This window comes from Poecilia latipinna, unplaced genomic scaffold (assembly GCF_001443285.1).
Source record: "Poecilia latipinna isolate Pla-1442-1.1 unplaced genomic scaffold, P_latipinna-1.0 Scaffold2771, whole genome shotgun sequence".
Classification (NCBI taxonomy): domain Eukaryota; kingdom Metazoa; phylum Chordata; class Actinopteri; order Cyprinodontiformes; family Poeciliidae; genus Poecilia; species Poecilia latipinna.
In genome coordinates, this window is record NW_015115387.1 from 38,585 (window position 1) to 53,542 (window position 14,958).

The 14,958-nt window shown below is 34.8% G+C and overlaps 1 protein-coding gene across 1 annotated transcript; it reads left to right on the top strand.

The window, feature by feature from the left end:
• The first annotated feature begins 10,923 nt into the window (after positions 1 to 10,923).
• Positions 10,924 to 11,721, top strand: LOC106939094 (interleukin-17C-like). The gene is made up of 2 exons (XM_015021386.1): positions 10,924 to 10,931; positions 11,147 to 11,721. Exons 1-2 carry the CDS (start codon positions 10,924 to 10,926, stop codon positions 11,421 to 11,423), a joined length of 285 nt encoding a protein of 94 aa, XP_014876872.1. The 3' UTR covers positions 11,424 to 11,721.
• The last annotated feature ends 3,237 nt before the right edge of the window (positions 11,722 to 14,958 follow it).

Here is a 14,958-nt window from a genome sequence, read left to right on the forward strand (position 1 = left end):
CTCATATTATTTTGGCTTTATTGTTGCATTATTATGACTGTATTCTCAGAATTAAAATCGCAGCCAGACTGTTATATTCTGTTTAGAGTTGACCTGAATTGACAGTCAAATGGCCGCCCTACCTGGGTTGACATCACTCTGAACTATGGAAACGACGAAGTACATTAGTGGAAAAAACACAGATTTTCCAAAACATGATCTTCAAATTCCAAAAATTTGATTAATTAATAAAACTGATTTATCGCCCAGCTCTAGTTAAAAATAAAATAATCTGGCAGTGGAACTAGTAATTTTTTAAATTCAGTGTTGAGAAATTATTGATCACTATATTTGTTTTTGCTGTGTAGAAAATCAGACGTGCGCTTGCCAACTGCTGCTGCTGCTAGTCTGAAGGAGCTGACTGGAATCAGGTTTCTAAATGGAATACGTAGGATTTAGTTTCAGTTCCGGTCTCTAATTAGTTCTAATTACTCGTGTTGGATCAGGATTATCTGGGTTATAAACTGAAGATCAATATGAAGGAATTAATGACCTAAAACGAGCCTTTATGTCTTGATAAAAAGCTACTTTTAAGTTCCTGTCAGGGAAGCAAAGTCAGGAAGAAAGAAAGGGCCAAAAGTTGATTTAAGTGCAACAAGTTTCTGAAGCTCTTAGTCGTCATTTCAAGTCTACTAAGATATTTGCATTAGAAGTGAGACAAAAATAAATGGTAAGAATTTGTGTTTTTGCAGTGTAGGAGCTCACTGCTAACTGCTGCTGCTAGCAGTTTGCTAACTGCTGCTGCTAGTCTGGAGGGGCTGAGTGGAATAGTAGTGCTAAAAATAATGTGTTGGTTTTAACTCGGGTTCAGGAATCTAATTAGAGTTAATTAGTCGCGTTTTAACTGGATCATCCTGGTTGTAAACTCAAGATCAGTTGGACTTCTGAATGGCTCAATAAAATCAGAAGGTTTTGGAGTGTCCTAGTCAAAGTCTACACAAGTCAAGTTGTGGTCCAAGCAGCAACTAGATGTGTTTTCCTCTTGTGTTTCCTGTTCTAAGGTCTTTTTTTATTTTTTTTTTTATTTTTGCTTTTGATTTAGTTTCCCATAAAGCCAAAGACAAACATCTAAACGTGTGCAGATACTTTTTTTTATTATTTCTGATGAATACCTGTGCAGGAACTCACCTGAATGCCCCTGAACACTCCTCCTGCTGATAAGAGGACATTCCCCTTACGTGACAGGTGAAACCCATGTTGACTAAATGCTACCCGACTGTCGCACCGTAACTGGATCAGGGCTCACGCAGCTTTCCTTTTGATCCTGAAACAAAAACAGAATCACCTTGGCTTCTTAATTTAGAAACAAAGCTGCGATATGCAGCTGCGATATGCAGCTGCAATATGCGGCTGCGAAACTCCGTGGGCGTCGCAGAATATTTCTCTGGAATGCAGTCGGGTCGGGCTGGGCAGATGTTTACGATTGCATACGTGCTTTCTGCAGCTTTTGGCACTTCAAAAACATTTTCACCCGCAGATGTGCCCACATACTGTCACAAATGCTTCACTGATAACCTCATTTAGAACACTGGTGTCCAAATGCAGCTCGGGGGCCACTGGTGGCCCTTGGAATAAGTTTGTGTGGCCCTGACTGCAGCTGAAGAATGATGCAAACTGGTCCCTCTGGCATTTGGAGTTGATGCAAACACCTTTTGTAACTGTTTTAGAAGATTTTTACATCTTAAATGAAAAATGTACAAAAACAAAGAGTTTCTCTTATTAATATTTTTATATTTTCCTTTTATTTTTATTTCATAGAAAATTATGCCACAAATATTCAGCAACTTTTTACTCATAAATAAACTTGGGATAAACTCAACGAAGATTTTAAAAGAGTTTCTTTTGTTGCTGTTGCTAGAAATAACCAAGAACATTTTATAGACCAACAAGCAGGTAAATATTTGGCCCAAAAAGTAAAATAATTGTAAAACGAAATTAAGGCAAATGCAACGCTAATGTTGGTTTTGTTCAAATATTGCTTGTTTAATTCATTGTTATATGGATGAATAACATTTTACTCAGAAACACACTTGGGATACACTGCAAAAACACAAAATCTTACCAAGTATTTTTGTATAGTTTCTAGTGCAAGTGTCTTAGTACACTTTAAAAAGTAAGTGTAAATTTAAGTGACTTTTCAATAAGAAACAGGAGCTTGTTTTAAGGTAATAATTCCTTAATATTGATGAAGAAGTACTAGTTCTACTGGCTGATTCTTTTCACTTATACCAAAACATTTTTCCTTTCTGGACTGAAAAAGTCTGATTGTGAAGCTAGTACTTTAAATACAATCTATATTCAAGAATTTCTGACTTAAAACAAGCTCTTGTAGTTTGCTGGAAAAGTTACTTTTAAGTTAGCTTTGTCGGTTTTTTAAGTGTACTAAAATATTTGTATTAGAAACTAGACAAAAATATTTCCTAACCAGCTTTAGTATTAGCCACCATTTTGTGTCTTTATAGTGTAAAGCTGCCAAAAACTAATCATTGTCACACTGAGCCAGGCTCTGGTTCTGCTGCAGGTTTTCTTCCTGTTTTTTTCCCATGTAATAAGTGAAATAATCTTCCAGTGACACTAGTATTTCTTATCAATATTCAAGAATTATGTAAACCAAGCTTGTACATCTTACTGAAAAAACCTTGTAAGTTATTTTAAGCGTACTAAGATTTGTATCAGAAACTACTGAAAATATTTGGAAAGATTTTATGTTTTTTCAGTGCCCTGCACATGACTATCTCCACGGTAGAGGCAGCATCATCCTGTGGGGTAGAAGGTAAAATTAAAGGAGCAAAATATCAGGAAATCCTGGAGGACCAATTATTTCCATCTGCAAGACAACTTTGGCCTTAGACAACAAGGTGGAGGTTCTGGAGTGGCTTAGTCAAAGTCCAGACCTGTTCACAACTGCTTTCTATCAAACTGCAGCAGTTTAGCAGGAAGAATGGAGGGAAACCGCAGCATCCTGACTGGAAAACCAAAGGTGCATTTACTAAATACTGACTTGAAGGGTGTGAATATTTATTCAATTTCTTATTAAATGTCACATATTTTTAACTGGGTGTCTTTATTTTGGCAGAAATCAGTTCTCACTGTGCATTAAAGTTTGTTTGTTTGTTTTTTTTTGTCAAAAAAGCTAACTTTTGTTCATTATGACTGATTTGAAAACACAATAAAAACAAAAAAACATCCCAGGGTGTGAATAATTCTTATGGTCACTATATCACTGAAGAGTGCTGTCCAAGTTTTAGAGCTGAAATCAGAGGAGAAAAAACACCAAAATTCTGTAAAAAGAGCTTCAATGGGAGGGAAAAAACCTCATTTCAGTCAAACAGGCAATGACATTTTATCAGTCTAGTTAAAGGATAACCAATGATGCAATGGTGAATGCACTGAATTACAACCAACAGCCTGATGCTGGAGAAAAGGAATGTTGTGCTGGAAAAGTGAAAGCAACGGTGAGAAAGTGAGGAAGGATTGAGGAACCGTGGAATCCACCAGGTTCTGCCTGTCTGAGGTTAACCGTGTTTCTGATTTACAGCCGTGAAAAAACAAGACGCTCATTGTGCTGAAAGAGGATCCAGCTAATTCAGAAACAACGCAGAGAACCGTGGAGAAAGAATGTCTGGTCACAAAATGTTTTATTGATTCAGCAGTTTGTTTAGGGGCATTTTAGTTCTGTTTGGTTTACAGAAGAACATATGATGTTTTTGGAATATATTTGTCCAAAAATATTGCAGAGAGCTGCAAAAATAAACGTAACTAATAATTATAATACTTGAAGTATTTTTTAAAATGGTACTTATGTCAGAGTAGCGCTACTTAGACATACTTTTACTTAAGTAAAAGTAAAAAGTAGCCATCAAAAATTACTGCTGCTTAAGTATAACCAGTTTCTGTTGCAGAACTGCTGATACATTGTTGTTGTTGTTTGATGGAAGCAGTTTTTCCCTCCATCACCTGATGGGAGAAATTTGGGCCGTCACCTGACGGGAGAAAAGCAGAAGTTTCTTGATGATCTCGTGCTGTTTGAGTTTTTTTAAATATTAATTCTACACTATAGTTTCAGTTTCTTCTTCCTTTGGATTTTAATTTTGGCATCAAATTTCTGCTTATTTCACCAGCAGTTGTTGGGGGGAGGAGCCTGGACATGTCATGCCATCCATTACAAGACAAACAATGCATTGACAACCTAAGTCAAGTCAAAGAATTTAGTTTAATAAAAATCACCTGGATATTCATTTTTGGTGTCATGCTCGAAGCAGAAGAGACAGACAAATCTTCCTGAAGCAGATATGAATGATAGCATTTATCAGGTTGATCCGCATTTAATATTGTGGAGCTACAATTCGCGAATCATTTAGACTCCCTCAAAAAGGCGCTTATACCTGCCTATTTTCGTAGTTTAAACACCAAATATGTCGAAATATCCATTACACACAGTGGAGACAGTTTTAGCTAGCACACAAGCTAACATCAACGGCATTCCAAATTCATGCTCTTGGGCGTTCAGCCAATCAGCGCGAAGGAAAATAAATCCTAGCCAATAGCGTGTCAAGCAGCACCGTAATTAGCAACCTTAGCTTCCAAAGCCGTCTTTTTTTTTTTTTTTCGGATATTTTAAAATTTGCTCTACGAAAACACAAGTAATCTGTGAATTTCACACAAATAAATTCAAGACACGTTCTAAAGAAAAATCTCCAAATAGCTGAATTTGCGAATGCGAAACTGCAAAGACACTGGGGTCAACTGTAGTTCATGACCGTTGGTCTGCCGTTAGGGGAATGACCCGTAGCGCCGGGTCAAATAGGGAGAGAAATAAAACAATGATAAATGTGTAGAAAAAGGAAATGTGGAATAGAATAACTCTTTATTAATCCCACATCGAGGAAATTCACTTGTTACAGCAGTACAGTAAAAACAACTGAATATAAAAATGTCTAATAACAACTGTAAAATAATACAGTACAGATAAAATTCTAATTAAAAAGAAACCTGAAGATATGGGAGATAGAACATCTTATTACAAGATCAGATGTAAAAAGTGTGACAAGAATTATTGTAAATATTCCACAGGACGGTCATATAATTGTTGAATTTACATTTAATGAACAGTATTATGCAGCTCTGGGAACATAGGAGGAAGTTGGAGTAAGAGAGAACTTTATGGAGAAAAGCTCACAGGAAAACTGTGCTACCAACTGTGCCACCTTGTAACCTTTATTTAAGTGAAACATTTTGTTATTATTATTGAATTTGCACACAAAAGACATCGATAATTTTTAGAAAATATTTTAATGTAACTGTTAAAATCTTTCCCCCTTGTGTTGGTCCATTCAACCACCAAACTTTTTTGCTGCAAAGAGTGAGTATAAATGTGTCCTAATTACTATGAAAACCAAAAAATAAAAATAAAATACTGTCATTTTATTTTTAGAAAATATTTTTTATATATAAATTTGTCTCTTGAGCTGATTGTCATGTCAGACTAGGTGAAGACAATTAAAATGTCACAAAATTCACTTAAATGCACATGAAATAAAAACTACCAAAAACAAAACATGGGCCTATCATAAAATAAATTAAAAGGGTTTAAGAATAACATTTACACTCTTCAGTTAAACACCCCTTAAGAACACTGAAGGAAAAATACTGGCTCAATTCAAGTGTGGTAAGATTTTATGTTTTTGCAGGGAAAGATTTGGGAATAAATTGTTGGAATTTTAATACTTGCTCTCTCTTTGTTTTCTTTTTTGTCACAGTTAAAAGTGAACTTTCCCTCGCCAGTCCCTTCAAAAGCTCCAGAATGCCCACAATAATTGTCTGGTTCTGTTTTGTTTCTTTTTTTTGTTTGTGTTTTTTTTTTGTTTGTTTTTTTTTTTGTTATTATTGTGTTCTTTCTTTCTTACTTCTTTGTCCTATCAAACTTTTCGGTATAGTGACTCAGTGTCAGATTTCCTGCATTGATTTTGAAACACAGGATGTCACCCTGGGTGTGTCCGCGTGTTGTTGCAGCTCCAGACGCGACAAAGGGACGTGAAGACTCTCGGGATCGGATGATCTTCGCACTTGCTCTGATGACTTACTTGGCAGCTGCTCTGAACAAGATGCTGGAATTTCTGCTGCAGACTAAAATTATATATGGTGCTATTTTGGGACGAGCAGCGTTGCATCACCAGAGGAGGAGCTGAGGAGAACTGAGCTGTAATTCAAGTTTCAGAAGCGCTTTTTTATGATCTCATCCTAAGTGTCCAACAGCTTCAGATAAAACTTTCCAGATTTCTTTTGTTTGGTCCTGGCAGCATTCAGTCCCGCATCGTTGTTTCCTCATCGACTCACGCAGCTCGTGCGGCTCTGCTGACCTTTGCCCTACAACACCTACAAAAAATAAAAAGCAAAACTTAAACAAGTTGAGCAAGACCTGGATACGTCTGCTTTACGTTTCTGCACGTCAGGTATGAAGGATTTCATCATCATCAACGCCATGAAAAAGTCGGAAATCCAGCAGCAGCTCCCTGCTGGCGCCTAACAGTGACGAAAAAAAAAAACTGAAACGAGAGAAAATGTTCGACTTTTCACATCAGGAAAACTTTCTGTTTCAAAAACTTTAGTTTTAAACCCGTTTAAAATCTTCTGTTTGAGTTAGTAACTTTTTAGCTGGTCTTATCAGCGCCCCCTGCTGCTCATTTTAATGAACTTCAGCCTTTATCAGATTTGCCCTTATTTCTTCTTTCTAAAAAATATTCACAGATAAAAGTACTTCCAAGTAACAAAAACTTTAAAAAATAAATAAATAAACTCACAAAAACACAGCACAACATGGCAGTCTTTATTTTTGTACTATTTCTTGCAGGGTTATTTCCTGAAAACAATAAATTTACATAATTTTCCCTTTTTTCCCCATGGTCTGTCCAAACAGCACGGCGGATCTGGTTACCTTACAATGTCAGGGAAGATTTGTTCAATAAAATGGGGAACATAAACTATCTCTTCCTGTTTCAAATAAAAATCTCAATTATATCTCGTTTTAAAGATTTTAAAGAGACAGTACAACGCCATACACACAATGTGAGATAAAAATGGAGAGAAAGTGGAAATTAAGATCATTTACTCCAGTTGGAAGTTATTTTAGTTTTTTCTCTTATTAACACGCTCAGGGCTGGTCCAAAATTATCTGTGGTCCCAAACAGAATCTCATTAGGGGCCAATTGCACACATTTAGTTCTGTTATTTTTTTAATGGTTAAAATCTAATAAAAAGCTAAAGTTATGTTTGTCTTTTAAAAAAGGTGAAGAATAAATTAAGACTAATAATAAAAATGGTTTTTAAAACAGAAACTTTGTGTTCAGAACATTGTGGTGACGAAATGTTACTGCTGAGGAAACTGGCTGTGCTTTATCAAGGGAAATTAGTGGAAAGTTAAGCAGAAGGAAGAAATTTTGAAGAAAAAGTTGTAATATTATGTAATGTTCCTTTTTTCCAAGAAGATGAAGGTTTGTCCATCAATGAAATCCATTGAAGAGACAAAAACATAACTAAATGTCTAATAACAAAAGAATCTTTGAGACCAGATAAAATGCTGGTTTGCACTACGACATGTTATTCATAATGACATGTTTGAAATATCTCACTTTGAGTGTGATATATTTAGATATTAAATAGGATTTTGAATGTTTGGAGTTGCATCAAACATCAGTGTGAAACATCAACATCTTTGTCTCGAATAAAATAAATAATGAAAATGTGAAAATGTTCACTGAAAAAAGTGATTTTGGAGAGTGGTAAATATGATATAAAATAATCATATAAAATTTAATTGATTTTTGCAGCTCAAGAACACATTTGAAGCTTTTCAAAAACTTTTTTTGGAACTTGATGGGGCAAAACCACTGAAGTATGTCTAATGTATGGCAATAGACATACATTTCCCCTCTTGGAATAAGAGGGGAAATGTTAGCTTAGTGAGTTATAAAACGGGTTTATTCATTGAAATGTTGTGTGAAGCTGTTGTACTGCACTTTATTCATTTTTTTGATAATTTAGTGTTTCATTGCTGCATATAAACAAGGCAGTTCAGTTATTTGTTGTGTATAAATACACCTGCAGATTGCTGATTTGCTCAGTCACTGTTGTATGAGGCTGAAGAAACACAAGTAAGAGTTTAGATACAAGAAAATCTTCATGTGACTGGACATCCCTAGCACCTCTGCTCTGATCACCTCACTTCTTTCATTTTCTCTTCTCTCCTCACTTCTCCTTTTCTCTGATCTACTCCTTTCTTATTGAGCAGTCTGGATGTCCTAAAACAGGAATATGTTTTATTGTCCAACATTACTGAAACAACATTTGAAGTTGTTAGGTTATAACGCAGGTTCATTATTTGTAATGTTCTGTGACACTGTTGTGCTGCAATTTATTCTGTGCTTCTGTTTTTGATGACTTTATGGATGATCTGAATGTCTTTTTTGGGGGTAAGTCTTACCTTCTCAGAATAAGTAATGGTTATTAACTGATTTTAATTAACTTTTATTTGTAATCATCAGGTATTACCTACTAGCAAACAAGACATAGTTTTACCTAATTTAACTGAGTAAGTAGCTGTTGAATATATACATAAATATGAGGTAAATTTTACCCAATTTCTTTAAGTATTTCATATATTTTTTGTTCAGTTATTTTATACTCAATATATTGTACTGAATTTACCCCAAAAGAGTCAATGCAAATTATTACCTCAGATTTATTAGGTAAATTCTATAGCTTACTTTTTTCAGTGTAGAAACTTGAGCTTTAAGGCAGGAACTGCAAAAACTTACCAAGTATTTTAGGTCTAGTTTCTTGTGCAAATATCTTAGTACTGTTGAAATAAGACAAAATTAATTTACATGTAACTTTTCAGCAAGATATATTAGTTTCTTTATGTCAATAACTCTTTAATATTGATCTTAAAAAGAAGTATTTCACTGATAACTAAACTTTCTCATAAGTGAATCAGATAAACCAGTTCTTTTCCAGCAATGTTAAGAACTTATTGACTTAAGTGAAAACCCACAAAATATTGATAGCAAAGTATCAGTTGCACTGGCAGATTATTCATTTTTTCCATAGTAGTCAAATAATCTGCCAGTGAAACTAGTAATTTTCCATCAACATTAAGCTGCTATCTTTTCCTAAAAGCTACCCGTAAGTTAGTTTTGTCTTATTTCAAGTTTATGAAGATATTTGCACTAACTTAACCAAAGATACTTGGTAAGATTTTGTACATTGGTATTGCTAATTCGTCTTCATTTGATTTTATCATCATCATTTGCTACACTTGCAGACATATTTGACTGTATAAAACCAGCTGCAGCAGCAGGTGAGGTCATCGCCATTCCAGGTCAGATGGGGGCCAACTTCCGGTTACCTGGACCGGCTTGTTTTTATTTTTAATTTGCGCGTGTTTCTTCCTCTCCTCCCCCCTTTCTTGGTTCATTTGGGAAAGAGGAAGTCTGGGAGCGTTTCCATTTCCTCATGCTGCCGGTGTTTCCCCCTCCGCTTTTCCCTCCTCCCGTCCAATCAGGTGCAAGCAAGGCGGAGCGCGGTGCAGATTTAAGCTGAGAGTCCGAGCGCAGATTACAACCAGGATTTATCACAGAGATTGAAGCATCTACTTGAGTAAAAGTCTGCAAAAGGACATGGAACTAGCTCAGGTGAGTGATGGGAATCTCTCACCCCTTCCGTCTCCATCATCATCATCTTCGTCCTCCTCCATGATCATCATCCTCACCCTCCCTCTCCTCTCTACAGATCTTCATCCTGGCGCTGTGCGTCGTGTCCGTGACAATGACACGTTGCTATAGTGAGTCCGAACTGATGGGGAAGGCGCAGAAGAAGCTGAAGAACTTCTCACTCCCCCCGGACGTGACACCGTCTCCGATCTCTTCCTCTGGCTGCCCGGTGGAGTCCTTCAAGAGCCTGGCCTCCGGGCCCCTGAATGTCCGCTCCATATCTCCCTGGAAATACGAGTGAGTACAGGCTTTAATACAAAGCGCAAAATATTCCTCTTTTTATCCTTATTTATTGTAACTGTGAAGGAAACAAAAGAGAAGCTAATTGAGATTTAAAAAAAGAGAGAGAGAAAAGAAAATCCAAACTGGATGTTGACAGACTGATGGAAACTCCAGATGATTTCCCAGTTAGACTTTAACTCAGCAAAATTCCCACTTCCACGCTGATACGATCTTTAATTTCTCTATTTGTGCCTTTTTTCTTTTCTTTTCTTTTTTCTTTCTTTTACATCCCTCAGATTAAAATAAGATAAACTTCCTTTTAGCTCGCATAATTGCATTAAATTGTAATAATGATAATAATAAGGAGAAGAAGAAAAAGAAGAAGAAGAAGAAGAAGAAGAAGAAGAAGAATTATTATTATTATTATTATTATTATTATTATTATTATTATTATTATTATTATTATTATTATTATTATTATTTATTGCATCACTGCTCTGACAATGAATCAATTGTTACTTAACGTCTTAAAGGAACAACAAAAAAAGACAAATTGTCCTACTTTATTAGTTTATATATCATCCTAATTGATAGATAAATGTGCTTCTCACTATTATTGAGGATTCAGAGTTCAGGTTTAACTTTAACTGGCTGTTTTATTCTTCAGGGGCGTTCTTTGCATTAAAAATGTCCATGGGCAGATCTTTCTCTTATGCCCCCAAAACTCTGCACTTTTCTATATTTATCTTTACATTAATAACTGGAGTAAAAGTATTAATTTCATTCTTGACTCCTGCTGAAAAGTTAGTTTTGTCTTATTTCAAGTGTATTAAAAATATTTGCACTATTTTGAATACACTTATTTGTATTTTTGGTTTAGTTTATGCCTGGTAAGATGTTGTGGTTTTGCAGTGTATTGTGTATTTTGCTTTAAATCATCATGAGTTATGCTATATTAATACCTTATGTTTACAGTACCTTGATAGTAAGCGTCCAACAAATTTAACCGACAGCAAAGTTGTAAAGAACATATTCTTTATAAAAGTTAAATACTGCTTTAAGAGTAGCTTTAAGAATGAAATAAATATCAAGTTCACCCTTTAAAGTTTGTGTTTAAGTCTGACGGACTCGTCTTCCTCCATCCACAGGACAGTACGGGACCCTGAGTACTACCCCCAAACATACTCCCAGGTTGTGTGCCTTTGCGAGGGTTGCATCATGGCGAACGACACTGGCACATTGATAGAGGACAAGAGCTACAACTCAGTTACGCTGAAGAGCTCCTGGATGTTCGTGAAGAGGGAAAAATGTCAGAAAGGCGGTTACAAGCTGAAGCTGGAGAGACGAGAGGTGACTGTGGGCTGCACCTGCGTCAAGCCGTCCTCGTCGCAGTGACCCCCAATCCCAGCAACTCCTGCGGACTTGGAGCTCATGGTGGCACCACCTCTATGAGGTTCTGAGGACATATTTATTATCTATTTATTTATCCAAGTTACAATGGGTTGGTCTCTCTTATAACTAGTGTGAAGCTCTGCATAGTGCAGCTAGTGGAGGGTATTAAATACCCGATTCTACAACTGATGATGTTTCATCAAAAAAAAGCTATTGTGTGTACTTTTGTTATGTAATAATAATATTTGTTTGAATTATTTATCTTATTTGTTTGCATTGATTTTCATCATGAGACTGGTGGTTTTTTACTGCAGAAGTTTTGTCCCAGTGGGACTTCACAGTTCAGCTTCTTTGAAGCAAAATGAAACAACAAATAAATAAAATGTTGAAACTTAAATTAAAAAGAAAGCAGCCTGTGTGTCTGAATTATTTGATTGATTCATAGTTTTTCAAATATACAAATTTACAGATACATGTAGAAAATCAGAAAGTGAAATTCATTCATCACAGTAAAAACACAAAATCTTACCAAGTATTTTTGTTAGTACTCTTAAAATAAAACAAAACTAACTTACAAATAACATTTCAGTCAAATTTAGGAGCTTGTTTGAAGTCAATAATTCCTTAATATTGAGTAAAAAAAGTAGTTCCTCTGGCAGATTAATTCACTTATGTCATGGGAAAATATGTTATGTAAAATAATCTGCCATACAAATTAGCTTTAGCAATAAATATGTTCAAATTTAGGGATATACATTGAAAAACACTAAATATCACCGTGTTGGTCTAGTCTCTAGTTCAAATATCGTTGTACACTTGAAATAAGACAAAACTAGATTCCAAGTTCATTTTCAGCAAGATATAGGAGCTTGTTTTTGGTCAATAATTCCTTAATATTAATAAAAGAAATTATTACCTGCACTGGCAGATTTTTTCATTCAAGACATTTTCTCCATGTCATAAGTTATAGAAATTATAGAATCACAGTGCTAGAAATAATAAAAGTACATTCATAGAGATGAACATGCTTTTCAGAAACCTGACATTTCTATTTAAAATATAATTTTATTTATCTTATGTAATATTTAACTTTTCTTAGACACTGAGTTCTAGGTTTTATACTCATCTAAGTTACAAGAAAAGAAATAAATACATATGTGGAGAGGGAGTAGTTTTCTAAATATTAATCATTTGGTTCACAAAAAAGGAGTGAAAAAGTTCACATTTATTGTTGTCACGAGACACAACACACGCACATACACACACGCTTTTCTTTCAACATTGGTTTCACCCGCTGTAGTGACTATTTGTCCCCAAAACTTAAATTCAAAAATAAAAAAACTCAAGACTCAGAGGTGATCAAAACAAAAGGTGAATCTAACTCAAATAGTCACCTGATGCACTGTGGATTCTGGTTTACGCAACCCAAAAGATCAAAAGTCGAAATGCAGTTCTTTGGTTGTTTTATTCCATAGTTCAGACAACAAGGTTACAAACTTCACAGGATTCTGCTTCTCCTGCACCTGTTCTCTGGCTAATAGACTGACTGATGACTGACTGATGACTGAAGTGACTGGTAAAACACCTTGTGACCACCCACGTGCATAATAAGCTACCCACCTATTTATACCGTGAAATACCCACATTCCAACTGAAATTAATTAACCAATAAGTGAATTCCTAATCAAATAACTTATTCTAAATAACGAATTAAACAAAAATTCTAATGATAAATCAACTAAAAAAATAAACAAAAAATAAGAATAAACTAAACAATTTACATTCTAAGATTTAACTGAAAATGGAGAAATAGCTCCTATACCCGCATTAAAACTTATTTTATACTTATTATCCTAGTCCATACTGATCAGAATTATCACTGCCATGTTTTTATACACACACATATATATATATATATATATATATATATATATATATATATATATATATATATATATATATATATATATATATATATGTTCTGTGGCGGGAGAAATATATATATATAGATTTAGATAGAAACAGCGCCCTCTACTGTCATAGGCGTAGAATTGTATCCGAATTAGTTGCCTGTCTGGAAATATGTGAACATTTTTTACTTTATTTCGGTTGTCTTGGCCTATGACTTTATTTGTATCATTTAAAACACGAGAAGAAACTAAAATATTTTTTAACAAATGTGTACTCGTCTATTTTTGGCAGCCACCGTCACTGGTGGATGATCAGAACGTAAAATTACGGTTTAGGTCGGAACTAATGAGTTGGTTATCGGACCGTTTTCAGCGTAACACCAGGCGGTGATAAATAAAAGCAGGTTGTTAACCGCTAACCGTAAACTCGGTAAGTTTTGGAGATTAAACAATTAATTCAGCTAATATACAACGGCCGAGTAATTACTCCGAGGTTGTGCATGTTTAGCATCTGAAAGTCAGACGTATGCCCGGTTTTGTGTCGCTGATCTGATTGCATCAAGAAGCTAAAGGAGCTAACATTAGCTTGTGCCTCGCTCCATCTGAACTGAATAAAGGTTATCGTTACACACCTTGACAGACGCCACGTTAACACATGTCAGAATCATTCTGAAAGCTTTAATCGGTGTGACGAACTTTCATTTAATAACATTTACCTGAATAGTTTAAACAGAGGCGGTCAAGAACAGGCAAAATCTGGGGGCAAAGCCCATATTCACTGAGGAGTTGTCAAAAATAAGGATTGTTTTGTCTACAGTTTAAATGAAAACTTGCAAAATAATCACAAAATATTGGCTTAATTTCAAAATACTTATTTGGTATTTTCCTGAATTATTGATTAGACATTGGTACCTATTTAATATTTCCTACAATCATCAGCTAATCCACAGTAATTTAAAGTTTCATATAAATAGAGTTGAAATCAAAAGAATTTATAAGACAAGATTTTGTGTACAAGTTTAGACAATAGACTTAGAAGCCTCACATTGAGTATAGTAGACATAATAGCAGTAAAATCCATTGGAATATTGTTTTAGATAAAAATACTTATAAATTTCTTAATAACATATACTCCCAATGAGTATATGGGAGTATAATAACATATACTCCCAATGAGTATATATTATATACTCCTTGGGAATTTTTTGTCTGCTATGTTGTTCAGAAATATGTAATGTTCTGAAAAATGGTTGTTCTGGGAAGGTTGCAGTTATCTGCAGCAGCAGATAAAAGGCTGTTTTTGAGAGAACGGTTTAGCAAGATTGGAGCTGTCCCTTTTTGTTCTCAGTAATATTTTCTTTCTCTTATTTTTTAAAAAATAAAATAAGAAATACATCAGTAAATAAAGTACTAATACATTTAAACAACAACATCCCACGCCAGAGTGGTGCAACAAATACAAAAAGCATCCCAAAAACGTAGAAAAAAAGTTTATTTTTTTCCCTCTTCAGACTTCTTCCTAAAGTTAATCATTTTGATTATATTTTAAATCTCTCTAATGTCCATTATGTTTACGTCGTAACATTGCTTCTTTATTAAAAAAAAAAATATATATATATATATATATA